At 35.3% G+C, this 15,110-nt stretch overlaps 1 protein-coding gene across 1 annotated transcript in view; it reads right to left on the bottom strand.

Annotated features, from left to right (window-relative positions):
* Positions 1–15,110, bottom strand: part of Acss3 (acyl-CoA synthetase short chain family member 3) — a 147,439-nt gene that overhangs the window by 52,310 nt on the left and 80,019 nt on the right. Inside the window, exon 8 of the mRNA XM_005358097.3 lies at positions 184–335. Coding sequence (XP_005358154.1) covers positions 184–335 — 152 coding nt within the window. The remainder of the gene's footprint in view (positions 1–183; positions 336–15,110) is intronic.

The following is a 15,110-nucleotide window of genomic DNA, read 5'->3' as shown; positions in this document are numbered from 1 at the left end:
CTTAAAAATATGTGTATTGAGGCTCCTAATTCAGCTATCTGAGTTACAAATACAGAGTCATTCTTAATAACATTTTCAATATTTTCGTTTTTCTATGAAGGCATTACAAAACCAAACCCTAGTGCTCAGCTATATTTGGACTGCAGGCTCTGATGTAATTTACCCTGTGCATCTCTACTTCACCTTGTCAAAGAGTACTGCTTCCCCAAGGCTGCCCCAGGGTCCTGTTGACGGATGGCTCTAATTGCAGTTGGTGCTGTAAACAAGGCCGCCACTCCATGCTCTGCAAGCACGCGGAAATAAGCGCCGGCATCTGGTGTTCCCACAGGCTTTCCCTATGATGAGATTCATTTAAAATGTCACTGGCTAAATGTCCCCCATTTCATCGACAGTTCAGTACCTACATATTTAACACAGCAATATTAACAAGGATAGCTTCGCAACAAATCTTAATTTTAAAACTGTACCTTGTTCTGTTATAATTTAAAACTATAAAAGAAAAAGATCCAGGCTATTTTCTCCCAATTAGGATTGATCTTGGAAGTTTTTAAATTGCAGTTAAGTATTTTTCAAAATGTTGAAAGATTAAGAACTGGAAATATATATTCATTGAAATTAGAAACATAATGGAATCTTTCATGTCAAGAAATTACATATATATTATGTATTAACTATGTATGTATAATATATTTGTGAATATGTAATATAAATCTATGTTACATAATATATATTATATTATGTAGAGAGAATTTTTTGTAAAAGACTAAACAAATATAGCTATGTTATTGGCATTAGCATGTTTTAATTAAAATATTAAAAGCAATGAGTGCAATTCTCAAATGTTTGAGAAAAATTAAAAGTTGAAATCACAATGATTCCTGAGCAATGACCTTTTTAGTTAAATGTCTGACAGAAACCTCTATAAATTGAACAAAAAAATCGCACAGACTAGGAACCAATATATCTTAAAATGATATTATACACATCAATTGAAGAATAATGCATAAATCATAACAATGCTGGAAATTGTAAAGCTAAAAGCACAAAACACTTTAATAGAGACTTTTACAAGAATAAAGAACAATTTATCAGAAGTTTAAAACAGTCATTTTTAAACTATGCCTTCCTTTGTCCATCTCTTCTCATCATGGTTAAAATGTTCTATGCTTAGAGAAAGGTGCTGGAAATATTAGTTTATGCTAAATAAAAGTGTAAACATGTCCTAGGGTAAAGCAAAAGTAGTAGAGATTGAAATAAATAAAAGAAGGTAGCTGCCTTAATTTAATTTTTGATGCTTTGAATATGCTGAAGTGTATCAGAGATTCCCAAAAGATGGACCATTCTTGGCATATGGAAACTCTACCGATTAAATCTCATCGTAGCTTCCCATAGTTCTCGAAAACTCACATGGCAAGTTCTAAATTTAGGCAGGTAGAGGAAAGAATTTATTTACAGCCAACTCAAAATTTTTTTCTAAACAGACAATGAAAAAAGAACTGTCAATGTGGTGGTTTGAATGATGATGAATGCCATGGGCCCATTGATTGAATGCTTGATCCTCAGTTGGTGGAACTATTTGGGAAGAATTAAAAGGTGTGGCCTTGCTGGAGGAGATGTGTCAAAGGGGGAAGGCATTAAGGTTTAAAAAAACCACAGTATTCCAAATTTACTCTCTCTGTTTTGAGGTTATACCTCGAGATGTGAGCTATCAAGTACTGCTTTATCATCATGCCTACCAACCCTAACCATGCTCCACAGCATGATGGTCATGGACTCTAACACTCTGAAACTATAAGCCCCAAATAAACTCTTTCTTCCATGACTTGTCTGGGTCATGATGTATTATCATGAAAACAGTAACATGAACAACCAAATCAAGGGAGATCATAGCTGGACAATAATTTAGATTCAGTTCTTACTACACAATAAGTATTTGACATGACACAATTACGGTTTAGTTTTTATTTTTAAACAATCATCATTACTGTTCTTTTATGTAACTATATTTCTTTTCTTTAATAAAAGTAACCTTTTAGACCACTTATAGAATTCAAGTGCTTTTAATTTCATACTTTAAATATCATCCACTATGACTTGAAATTCTTTGTAATAACCCCAGCTATCCTATAGAAGTCAACCTCCATTTATATTAATACTATATATAAGTCAGTAAATTCAAATAGAACAGAAAGCTACCTATTACAAACAAGCAACACATGTACATAGCTTGACTCAAATTATTATACTAAGAGTTTAATTAAGTAAATATCTCTGTGAATATCAGACAGGACCTAACTAGACATTTCATTGGGAAACCTAACACAGCTGTATGTTTTCTAGGTAAATAGTGTTAGATTAATCATAGTTTAATAAATATTTATTGAGCAGGTACTATGGGTTAGTTAGTATGGTTACAAGCCACTGAAGGTCCTGTTTTAATATAAGTTGTAATCTAACAAAAAAGACATGGAAGAATGTATACATATCGTAAATAATTGTATAGAAAATGCTTCAGGCTGTGCTCACAATAAATGGGTGAAGTACAGAAGTGTCGCCAGACCCTTCACTGCTAGTAGGTTCAAAACACTGAAGCAAAACCCAGGAGCATTTTTCTTTATAAACATTAAATGAAACTGACCTCAGTACCTTATTGATTTTATTGAGCATGCTTTCCTCACATCCTCCTGCACATGCACACACATAGAGAAGCAAGTGCACATAAGCAATCTATCATCTGTGTAATGGCTTTCGAATGTACCCAATAATGCAGCAACCATGCTGATCTGACAGTAGAAAAGGACCCCACTTCCACAGGTTATATTTAAGTGACTAGCAATAGCCAAGCACTCAATTAAAAAAGACAATTCTAAAATTGGCCTGTTGAAAAAGCAAACAAGCGAAAATGCAGCAGAAGGCCACAACGTAAAACCTGCCGATGCTCAAATCAATGTCAATACTCCTTTATTGTTTGCTTTTTAGTGACCCCAAATTAAATTCTGCATTATGGGTTCTGCCTAAATGCTTAAGACAAACAATACTGTTATTGACACTTGTTTAAGGAAGAGATTCTACAGCTTCATTTGTTACATGTATATATTATTGATTGGATTGATTGATTTAGGTTGTCAGAGAGAGAGAGGTGCTTCAGGACATGTGGAAATCAGAAAACTATCCTTAAGAGTCATTTATGTCCCTCTACCTTGTGGGGTCTCAGGGTCCAACTCAGATCCTCAGGAATCCACACATGCACCTCCACCAACTGATTCATCTTGCCAGCCCAGACAGCATAAAGTTTAACATCAGGTTTACAAAGCAGCAATTACTATTATTAGCTAGACTTATAATATGGTTAGTAACATTTCACAGTCCAAAAACCAAGACAATTACATTAAAAAAAAAGCCTTGAAATTAACTTCCGTGTATAATTTTGTTTACTACTTTGGGACTCAGTCTGTTATTAATGGACTACACAAAAGGATGCTCTGGTTTGAAAACCAAGCAACCATACAAGTGCACACATATTTACTATTGATATTAAGTCTTTAAACAGGGATGTGAGAAAGTATTAACCCTCTTCCAAATAAAGATAAATATCCAAGTCAAATCTTTGAACTCTAAACAAAATGAAGCCCTTTATTACAAATCCTGTGATTTCGCTGGTGGAGATCATTGCTACTTGTGGTTTTCTGGCTTTGACATAAATATTTTTGAGCCCAGTGCTTGCCTCTGTTTTTGCAGAATGAGAAATATGTCTAGTTTCTTTCTGAACACTATTTTTGAGAATGTCACCCAAGGCGTGTTTTGACTGAGGTTTTGAGGCGGAGAGAGTGACATTCCTCACCAGCCAGTGTGAATTTCATTTCGGCAGACAGGTGCTGCAGAGTATTGCCTTGTTTATTCTGGAACAGTGATGGAGCTGGCAACAGCATTTGTTAAGTTTCTACTTCATGTCCTATGCCATTACCAAAGCGTGAGGATTTGGGCCTGCAACATTTAAGCTTGAGATTTTCTACCACATAAACAAATCTCCAAGATCTATTATTTAATGAGAAACGTCAGAATGTAGAATAGGATATCTAATTTTTACAATGCTGTGTGTATAAAACAGAAAAGATATTGCTAATGCATTAATTAACTTTTGTACACACACACACACATACACACACACACACTAAAATTTCCTTCAAGACAGAGGAATTATTTGAAAATATGGAAATGGTAAAGTGATAATTTTTTCTTTGTCTTCTATGTTTTGAAACATGAAACCAGCAAATAAAGAGCTTTAATGACTGGGGATATCATTCTGTAGCTTCAGAGCTGACCATGTTTTATTGAATAACCTGGCGGGATTTATCCCTGTGAGAGGCTGGTTCTTCCTCTCCCAGCTGTCATTAGTTGCCTTTTGTTCTTTGTCTAGAGTTAGAACCCCATCAAATTTTCCCATTTCCACATCAGGATGTCTATTGATATATTGTCATGTTTCGGGTCTTGTTTATGTCACTATTTCTGAGTGAACTTCTGTTTTCTAGTTATTGATGATTTTTTGTTTTATTTAACTAATACATTTAAATTTATTATAGATGTTATTTATAGGAAAAAAACATTGTACACACAGGGTTCAGAACTTACACTGAGGGCTTCAGGCATACACTGAGGGCTTTGGAATAAATCTCTATGTAGAAGTAGTTGAGTGCGTGCGGGGGTACGTGCATGCATGTGTGTGTTTATGTGTGTGTGTGTGTGTGTGTGTGTGTATGTGTGTATGAGAAAGAGAGAGAGCAAGAGACATTCGTGTATGTTAAATACATGGGGTATTGTGTGATCTGAAAAATAGTAGGATATTAGAAATGTAATACCTAATTTAGACTGTGGCAGAAGGGACCTTTGAAGAGATGTTTAGATGGTAGAAGTTCTATCCACCTTCATGAATAGATTAATGTTGCTACCCAAAGAGCTTGGAGGAGTGGATTTGTTCCCTTACCTATCTGTTCTTTTGCCACTTGAGGACAGTATTTCTCTGCCCTTTATGGTATAACAATTAGGTGCTATGTTGGAAATAAACAGCAAGCCTTCCAGGAAGTTGATCATATTCTTTAGCCTTCAAAACAATAAGAAAGAGAAATCTGCTTTCTTCATATTATCCAGTCTGTGGAATACTGTTAAAGCAGCCCTAAGTAAACTCTATAGCTGTAGCTGTCCACTGTCAATCTTTACGATTTGCATCTTTACCTGCCTTTCTCAGATCTTGGAATTAAGCACATTGAGTCTTAAAATGAGACTAATCCCCAGGAAAGAAGCCATTGCTTCCATCTAGGTGATTAGCATCTACGGATCTCCAGAAATAGAATCTTACTTCTGGAAGTGTTAGCATGAAGTAAATGATACGGAGCATGCAGTTGGCAACTCTGTAACCCCAGTGCTAAGCTAATTAGAGGGCTGACACATTTAGCGTGCTCAATATTCACAGAGTGCATTTATCCTTGGCACAGCTAGTCGTTCACAGCTTCTACTAGGACTTTTTTTTTTAAACCTCTGTGTTCATCTGTGCTAATTGATTTTCAGCCACTCCGCTATCGTGGGCTAGAGGGAAACATTGAGATATTTTTCTGTATTCACAGTGATCAGTGAGTCTATGCAATTAACAGAAAAGTTTAATAGTTCCTTACTAATCACGCTTTCTGACTTCTATCGGAGCAGTGCATCACAATATATGAAGTACCTGAGGTTGAACAATGCCACATTCTTTCACTGTATCCAACATTGCCCAGACAACCTCCAATGTGCTTATATCTCCCCATATTCATAAGTAAAATCAACCCACCAATCCCTCAATTATCCATAATTCTTGTCATAAAGTTCTTTAGATTGATTTTAATTCCTTGACTATATTGTCAGCTCCTAGAGTTCAAAAGCCGTATCTGATGCCTATTCTGTCTCCCCTTCAGCCTCTAGAACAGTGTTGATATGCTTCTATAAATATTGCCCATTGAGTTATAACTACGTTTCGCTTGCTTCATCATACATGCCACACAATTATATAAAAAAATGCAAAAACAAACATCTTTATTCCAATTGCCATTTGAAGACTCTAAAAGATGCTGGCATCAGATTTATATGTATATATTTTTTTCATTTGAGAAGATCTTATACAAACCCAGTCACAGTAACGACGGAGTCATTTTCATTGCTTCACACTCAGAAAAACAAAATACTGACATGCTACATTTAAAAAAAGGAATTTTCCATTACATGAGTGAAAAAGAAGCCTGTATGTTGCTTACTAAGTGTGTTAGTTAGTGTGTTACTAAGTGTGTTAACAGCTACTAGTGTTAAAGAGGAGTAACATGCTCTATCTTTGAGAAAAATTTAAAAATGAGAATATATGTGAAAATTCAAATTATGGGTAGGAAATATAACTACACAAGCAGATAAAAATTGTATTTTTAAGGAACAGGATTGGATGATGGATTAAGAAATACCACTAGTATTTTGCAAAATACTGCATAGCATAACTTCATGGAAATTATAGATCTGGGACAAGACAGATATCCCAGAGAATGTCATCTAAGAGACTTTAGAGAGAGCTACTAAGTTTATCATCTACTAAAACATCTGTCCAGTAGTTATCATCTTTAATACTTCCAAATATGAAATTTTTATGCTTGAAAATAACCTGAAGCCATTGTCTATAAAATTAGAATTATTCATAATTTATTTACAAATTGCCTGTCCTTGTATATACTGTCATATTCGTGTATGACATGATATTTCTTTGAAGTTTTAAATTGCTTTCACATACAGTATTCCAGAGGTGTCCTATGCAATACGGGAAAATACAGAGTTCATTTTCATGCTAGTCTGTCTATAAAAAGAGGATGCAGGGTCCCCTCAACTCTCAATTCCTTCTGCGAGTTCAGAAAAGAGCATACAATAAAAAGGCTAACAAGCTGAGTGTTCCGAAGTTCTCCAAACTAGAAATAAAGCTGGAAGTGGGAGGCTATAAAAATGTGGGAAGTGGTGAGCCATGCAAAGGGCTGTTATTCTTAGATGAAAAGCTTCAAAGACATGCTTATTTCCCTCAAAAGTTCTACCCGTAAAGGACAGATCCTTGAGCAGGGCGACCACTGGGATGCTTTCCACATCTGCTCCCCTTTCTTCAAAGTTGGTGGTAGCGCAAGAACCTGCAGCGCCTGGTGTGCTGCTCCTATAGGTTGGCTTAGAAGAGAATTAATGGGATCCAAAGGGAGTTGCTTCCAGTACTCCGGTGACCACTATGATTCTGTGAGGACAAACAGGCTTCGAAGGAAGACATGTGGAAGACCTAAAACCTCCACATTTTATAATGGCTGGAATGCAGAAGAATAAATGGCTTATGTTTTAATTTTAGTATTCTGTCCTGGAGAAAAGCGCTTGGTATTTTTGAGTAATGACTCACAAGACCCACCTGAATTTTAATTTTATTATTACGATTTCCCACTTATTCTACATGCTTTGCACGGATTCATCAGTTAAGTGATCAAAGTGCTTGCTACTCTTAATCCTTATAAATGAGAAACCCGAGTCGCAGCAGGTAAGCCTTTTGCCTGAAGCCAAACAAACACGGAATGTCAGGAGTCACACCATCCGGCTTTAACGAGCGAAAGCTGTTTCTCAAATATCAGTATCAGTGACTTCGGAAAAGTAACTAGAGTGAATGGCAGACATAAAGGTTGAAACATGTTACCAAATAATATAATTCATTCTGAAAAAAAAAACCCACAATGATTTAAAAAAAAAAAAAGAGTTGCAGAAATGGACATTGGAGAGTGTGTACCAACTTTCTCATGTCATATATGAGAAATGGATTCTTAAAGATGGTGAATTTAACCAGGGTCATACTGATAAATAAAGGCAAATATTAAAATTTCCAGACAAGAAATAATAATAATAATAATAATAATTTTCATACTAGTAATAATAATAATTATTAATAATAATTCAGAATGTTAAGTCCTTTATCTTTTGCAAGCAATTTTCTGTCCAACAAGGCAGAGTACAGTGCATTCCTTTAAAGTTAATTATTGAATTATTAACAGTAATAGCCTTCCACTCAAGTGAGCCTGAAGGGAATTTTGAAGAAATTTATAAGGATGGCTTGCTATTTGCAGATCTCTAATCTGTGGAATGTAAGCAGATGCAAAGCAAAAGTAAACTGGGTTTTGAGAATTGCCGTTCTGTTTTCAGGTTTTTTCATTCATTTGCTTACATGACAGATTCAGCTAGCCCAGGCTGGCCTCAGACACACTATGAAGCTGAGAATAACATTGATATTATTGTCTTCCTTTATCCAAGGATAATGGCTTTATGTGGTTCTGAGGATCCAAACCCAAGCTTTTTTTCATGCTACATAAATATATCAAATAAACTACATCTCCAGCTTTTTCAAGGTCTCCAAGAAAATATTTTTAATTATACAGAAATGATAATTATTCTGTCAAAAGCAATTATACTAATAAGTTTATAGCTTAACCTCAAGATGGATTTAACATAAACAGTAACTAGTACAATCTACTAAACCTAAGTAATAATTTAGGCAGTGAATTGTCAACTGACTTTCTACTCAACACTGCTGTGCCACTGACGACCCATGGGTGCCCTGTATTCTGCAATGGAAATGTGTGTATAAGACACACACTTGAAACTGATGCATAGCCAAGATGAAGGTCTACAAGGACTGTTTGTCTTTGATAAATCATCTTGGGTTTGATTCTGCAGATGGCAGCCTGGAAAAGTAGGCAAACAATAAATCGAACACAGACCAAAACATATGTCCGTATATAATCAACATGTTCCAATACATATATTTATGCCTGCTACTTTTTATTAGAGTGACTTAGGCATCAATGTTCCCATATGACCGCGAGCGGTGCGTCCACCCACTGAGACTGAGGGACTGATCTAATGGGAGATCATCAAGGCCAGTTGGACTGGAACTGATGGAGCATGTGATCAAACTGGACTCTCTGAATGTGGCTGAAGATGGAGGCTGACAGAGAAGCCAAGGACAATGGTGCTGGGTTTTGATTCTACTGCATGGACAGGTTTTGTGGGAGCCTAGTCTGTTTGGATGCTCACCTTCCTGGACCTGAGGGAAACAGGGAGGACCTTGGACTTCCTATAGGGTAGGGAACCCTGATTGCCCCTTGGACTGGAGAGGCAGGGGAAGGGGGTGGGGGGAGGGGAGAGAAGTGGGAGGAGGGGAGGAGGTGGAAATTTTCAATAAAAAATAAATTAAAAAAACGAAAAAGAAAATATTAAGTTATTATAGTTTGGTCTGGTGTTTACTCAAAGGTAATGAGAAAGGCTCTATTGCCTCTTGATGTTTGTCATAGGAACTGATGGAAACAACGCTGATTTTTCAGGGCCCGGGCAAGGGGTGGACTTATGAAAATAAATCAGGTCATTAGGATCACATTCTTGGGGGAAAACTGTGACACTGAAAACTTCTTCTCTTTCTTTGTTTCTTTGATGTCATGCACTCCCTGCCATCTTGTATTGTGCTGCCAAAGGCACAAAGCGACGAACCACGCAATGATGGACTGGAACCTCTGAAATCATGAGCCAAAAATAACATTTCTTTGCTTGTTTTTAGGTAGATTACCTTAGATAGTTTGTCACAGAGACAAAAGGCCAGTTATTGAGCTACCATAAAAAAATAATTTGTCCTCATCCATTTGATGCTGGAGTTAAGCCTGTTTCAATCAACATTCCATTAATAAACTAGAAATCTAAAGAAGTTACTTATTCACTCTCAAGAATATGAAATTATTTATTTACTCTCAAGAATATGAAAATGGATTGTAAAGAACTGATTTAACTATTTGATGCAAAAGTGAGTATTCTAAATATATTCAGATGAACTAATAAGAGCAAACCTTTTTCTATAAAGATACAATCTATCTGAATAAGTTATTCATGAAGTGCTTAGACAAAAAAATGTTAAAATTATACACTTCTCTTTCAGGGAAATAAAAAAACTTTTAAGTCAATTTTTTTTTTTTATATCTTTTCTCAGTAATGTTATTAACAACTATCTATTGGAAAACAAACGGACTTGAAGAACTAGCTTTGAAGTTTGAACTGATGCTATGCAAAATACAAATGATTCTGCCTCCAGCCCCCATGAGAACAGAAAGGAACAAGCAAACACTCTAAAAGAACATACACATGAATGGGGCTGCAACAAAGAAACAAGTCAGCATGATACATTTACTGGACTACTATACATTGGGGTTGATCTCATTCAAGAAATCAAAGAGGGGGGCTAGAGAGATGGCTCAGAGGTTAAGAGCATTGCCTTCTCTTCCAAAGGTTCTGAGTTCAATTCCCAGCAACCACATGGTGGCTCACAACCATCTGTAATGGGGTCTGGTGCCCTCTGCTGGCCTGTAGGCAGACACATAGACAGAATATTGTATACATAATAAATACATTTTAAAAAAAAGAAATCAAAGAGGAAGTGTACATGAAATGTAATCTGCTGTATAACAGGAAAATATTTTGAGGAAAAAAAGGACAGATTTGTGAGTTTCTGTGACATGAATGAACATAAGGAAAACTAGAGATATGGAGTCAGGCCTTAGAAAGGAAAAGAGTAACCAAGAGGAGATGGTTGGGGCCTCGAAAGATGGCTCAGCAGTTAAAAGCACCAACTATTTTTGCAGAAGATAAGAGTTCAGCTCCCAGTGCCCATGTCATGAATTTCACAGCCATCTATAAACTCCAGCTCCAAAGGATCCAAGGCCCTCTTGTGACTTCCCCATACATATAATTAAAAATAAAGTAAAAATACCTCTTAAAGAGAGGGGAGGATATCACATTTTGAAATTATATTGTTACCAAAAGTGGGTGATTAGAAATACCCACAGGCTTGTGGAAAATGAAGATGATGAGATACCAAAAAAGACAGTCATTGTGGAGCAAAGGTGAGAAAAGTCAAACTACAAGGTGGAAGATGTGAAAAAGAGCAAGTGAGTGTAGACAGTCCTTGAGAGATGAACAGAGAGCAGAAAGCAGTAGTACCCACTGCTACTCCTAGAATTCTATTTGGGAAATTGATAGGGGTTTGTTCATTTTAATGAGGGATTTATTAACGCATTTTAAATGTAGATATCAACAGGATGCTGAAATTTTCAGTTATGTTCTCATCCTGCCACTATAGAATGATAAGTCCACTTACTGAATTAAAAAAAAAAAACTTATTTAATGTCTATTGCATTTGTCATTGTTGAAACAGGCTTCTTTCTAGATGATCATAGTCTTGCATCTAGATGTTAAAGGACCATTGTAGCTTTAACTATTTCTTTCTTAAAAATTTCATCAGCTAATGTACTTACAGATTTTAATTAAATTCTAGAGCATGGTAGATTATCTTTTTTTAAATAAAAGAGCTCATTGATTATTCATTCGTAAAATGCCATGTGCTATTTGCATTAGAAAAGAGGTTTTGTTTGTGAATTGACTCTTGTCCTCCAGATGATTTGCCATATAATGAACTGCAAATCTCCTAGTACATTGGAACATCACTTTTGCTAAATCGGGATCCATCCCTAAGGGAGAACAATATACCAGGACCCTAATTCACTGTAACAATATGCCTTTGAAATATAATGGCTTACTAGGCATAAAAGTGAAATTTTGATCATGCTGATAGATCCATATTTTGAAGAAAAGTTAGCACTCTGAAAACTATGACAGTGATCTAATAAATTATGCTTTCTGCATAAAGACTATAGTTTTAGTACTGAAACATATGAGTATGGGCTCCTAAGCAAAATACTTCTTATAATACAAAAATAAACTAACACTAAATACAATTCTCTTTTCATCTCCATGGATTCTGCATTCATTAATTCAAATAACCATGGATCAAAAATGTTAGAGATAATATCTATACTGTATATACTGATATCTTCTTATCACTATTCTCTAAATCATACAATAATAGCTATTTACACATAATTTATACTATATTATTTATTGTGTAAAATATAAATGTGGTTTGAAATGTATGGAAGGATATGATTATTTCACACATACATGTCACCATTATTTATAGAAACCTGAGAATCTGTGGGTTTTATTATGCGCAAGGGATCCTGGAACCACTCTCCCACAGGCACCATGAGAATATATGTTATAAAACTGGTAATTAGAATTTAAAAAGAGCGGCACAAGTTGTACAAATCTTTGTGCTTTCATTTGCTGTCCTAAAGACACATCACAATTCCTTTTACGTTAATAACTTTAGTTTAAATTACTCAATTAGGTAAAAACTATCCCTGCATTTTTCTTGTCCGTGGAGCCAGTTAACAATCTTTTAACGTTTCATTTTTTTTTCTACCTCCCAGAAAGCACTGTGCCAGGCAGAGATGACAAATGTCCCTTGCCCACAGAATTTACAGAATGGCAGTATTGCCTTTGCAAAGCTGAAGGGATCTGGATGATTTAATGGAAGTATAAAGTAAAAATACCTTCAGTCAGGCCGAGAAAAGCAAAAATTGAAATCTCCGAGCAGATGTGATACTGAGAAGCTGTGGCATTTAATACAGAATACTTAAGAGCCAGTCCCTCCAGAAAAGGGCAATTGGGCTTTCAGAGCACGATCAACGTGGAGCCTTAGCAGAGGGAAACATTCAACTACTCGCAGATTTCTGTCCATTTACGTCATGGCTTTATGGGGTGTTGGAGGAGGAAAGCAGGGTGCCCAGAACCTAAGAAAAGACTGGAAACGTAGGTGAGAAAGTGCTGATGGATCATTTATATTATACAAATGATTTATGTTCTTAAAGGGGATAGGGATGCTTTGAAGCTGTGGGTTTTATATTTTAGCTTATAGATCAACGATTCATGAAACAGTAGAGTCGCCAGCAATTACAGGAAAGGTTACTTAAACAATGGACCTTTCTTCCATTGTCTCTTGTAATGAAGTTCTTATAAAAACTACATTGCCGATTGTCTCTTGTAATGAAGTTCTTATAAAAACTACATTGCCGCATCTAATCAGAATAGTGGTGAAGTGAAGATCAAGGTTACCTCCCCTGGGATCTGTGCTGTCCCTTTCAGTCACAAATACTCACTGCTAGAAGGTAGCAGCCCAGCAAGTATTTGTATAGTTACATGTTTTCCAAGTTTGGGTTGAATTCATTAGCTGAGGGAATTTTTATTCAGTGTGTAACTTTTCACTTACATAATCATACAGCTTCTAAATGCAGATTTTCGTCATCCCTCTCTGATATATATTCCCTGTATTTCTTCATATTGTTGTACTCAACTAGCTATAAATTCAATAATTATGTCAACTAGAACCATGGAGATTGATATCCTTGCTTTGTCCAAAACTATGGGGAAAATCTTCCAATCTCTTTTTAATTAAAAAAATTGCTATGTATTTTAAATGACTCTTTTCGGGTTAAGGATGCAATTGGTATCCCTTGGGATTCTCAACTATAAATGGATATTGAGTTTGTCAATTGATTCTATAGTAATAGGCATGACTGTATGAGTCTTATCCTTTAGCTAATAATTCTAATAGACACATACAATAAATCATGTTTGATTGATTTTCAAGAATTAAAAGAAACTTGTATCTTGGAACAAATTCAACTTAGTCACCTTGTGCATTCTATCCTACATCCTGGATAGGGTTTTACAGAATTATTCATTATTTAAACATTTGGTGCTGTTTTCAGGAAAGCCATTTGTGACTGAAGATTTCTTACAAGTATTTTTCAGTTGCAAATTTTATTTTCTTAATAATAATGATGTTACAAGGATTGATTTCATGTTTGGTAGGTAAATTGTGTGGAAAAACCTGGCTCATTTCATCTGAGTCATGAAATTTATATTTTAAGTTGGCTGTAGAGGTTATGATCCTTTTTGTAACTTTTGTACCATTAGTGATATATTTTTCTTTTGTATTGCTAGTTTGTGTCTTCTTTTTCTCATTTAGACTTGTATTGGTCCGTCGATTTGATTTCAAAAAACACTCTGTGATTCAGTGGGTTTTTTCTCCAGGCTTCCTCTTTTCAATTTCATTATTGTCTGCTCTTATCTCTATGATTTCCTTTCTTCTATTTCTTTTGGCTTATTTCAACTTGTTACTGATTTTGTATTGTCCAACATGGTCAAAGAAAAGCTTCTATATAATTTCAACAACTTTAAACTAGCTAAAAAATAGTGAAGGTACATGCCCATGTGAATGCACGTGTTTATGTGTCACAAGACAATGAACATCTTGTTCTGTTGGAAACTTAAAGTATGTAAAATGTATTTGGGTTAGGTAGTTAGTAAATATTGCTCATTTCTTACTTGGGAAATGTTTAGTTGTACATTGTTGCTGATTTAATTTCTTTATCTTAATTATTATTGATAAGGGTTTGATGGAAAGGGAAGAAGAGAGAAACAAGGGTAGAAACAGCCTAGAGTATAGTGATGAGTAGAGCCATCTTACTGAACCATCACCAGAAGAGTGATTATTTAAAATATGCAACTAAATTCCCAGGTACAAATTTTATTAGAATCCCAAACATAGTATGAGCCAAGATAACATACTTGGTCACCACAGATGAAAAGAAATTTTAGATATATTACAAGAGACATGGGTAAGAGAAAACACTTCCAAGAAATGAAAGACACAAACAGTAGAATCAGTTAAATAGAAAATGAGGAGAAAGAATAATGCAGAGACAGAGGTAACCTTATCAGAACTACTGCAGATATTGAAGGCAACATGCTTTGTCAGGAAGCATGGAACTTAAGAGAATTTAGTTAGTAGTTAATGTTGTGTGAGCATAATGTACTATGGATCATCTACAGTTGTCTGACAAGAAATTGAAAATACAAAGGTTAGTCTGAAAGAATAAAAGTGATTTGGGAAACTTAGTTAAAATAGTAATCCTTAAACCAATCTGCAAGGAGATTGTCTAAGAAATATGAATAGAATGAAAACATAATATTTATCAAATAATACTAATAGTTCCAATTTTAGGTCAAAGGGAGAGAAACCAGGACTGGAAAATGATAACAGTTTTTAGAGAAAAAAAAAGATGTAAATGAGAAATAGAATTCAA

This window comes from Microtus ochrogaster, chromosome 24 (assembly GCF_000317375.1).
Source record: "Microtus ochrogaster isolate Prairie Vole_2 chromosome 24, MicOch1.0, whole genome shotgun sequence".
Taxonomy (NCBI): domain Eukaryota; kingdom Metazoa; phylum Chordata; class Mammalia; order Rodentia; family Cricetidae; genus Microtus; species Microtus ochrogaster.
This window is presented reverse-complemented; position numbering and strand designations above follow the sequence as displayed.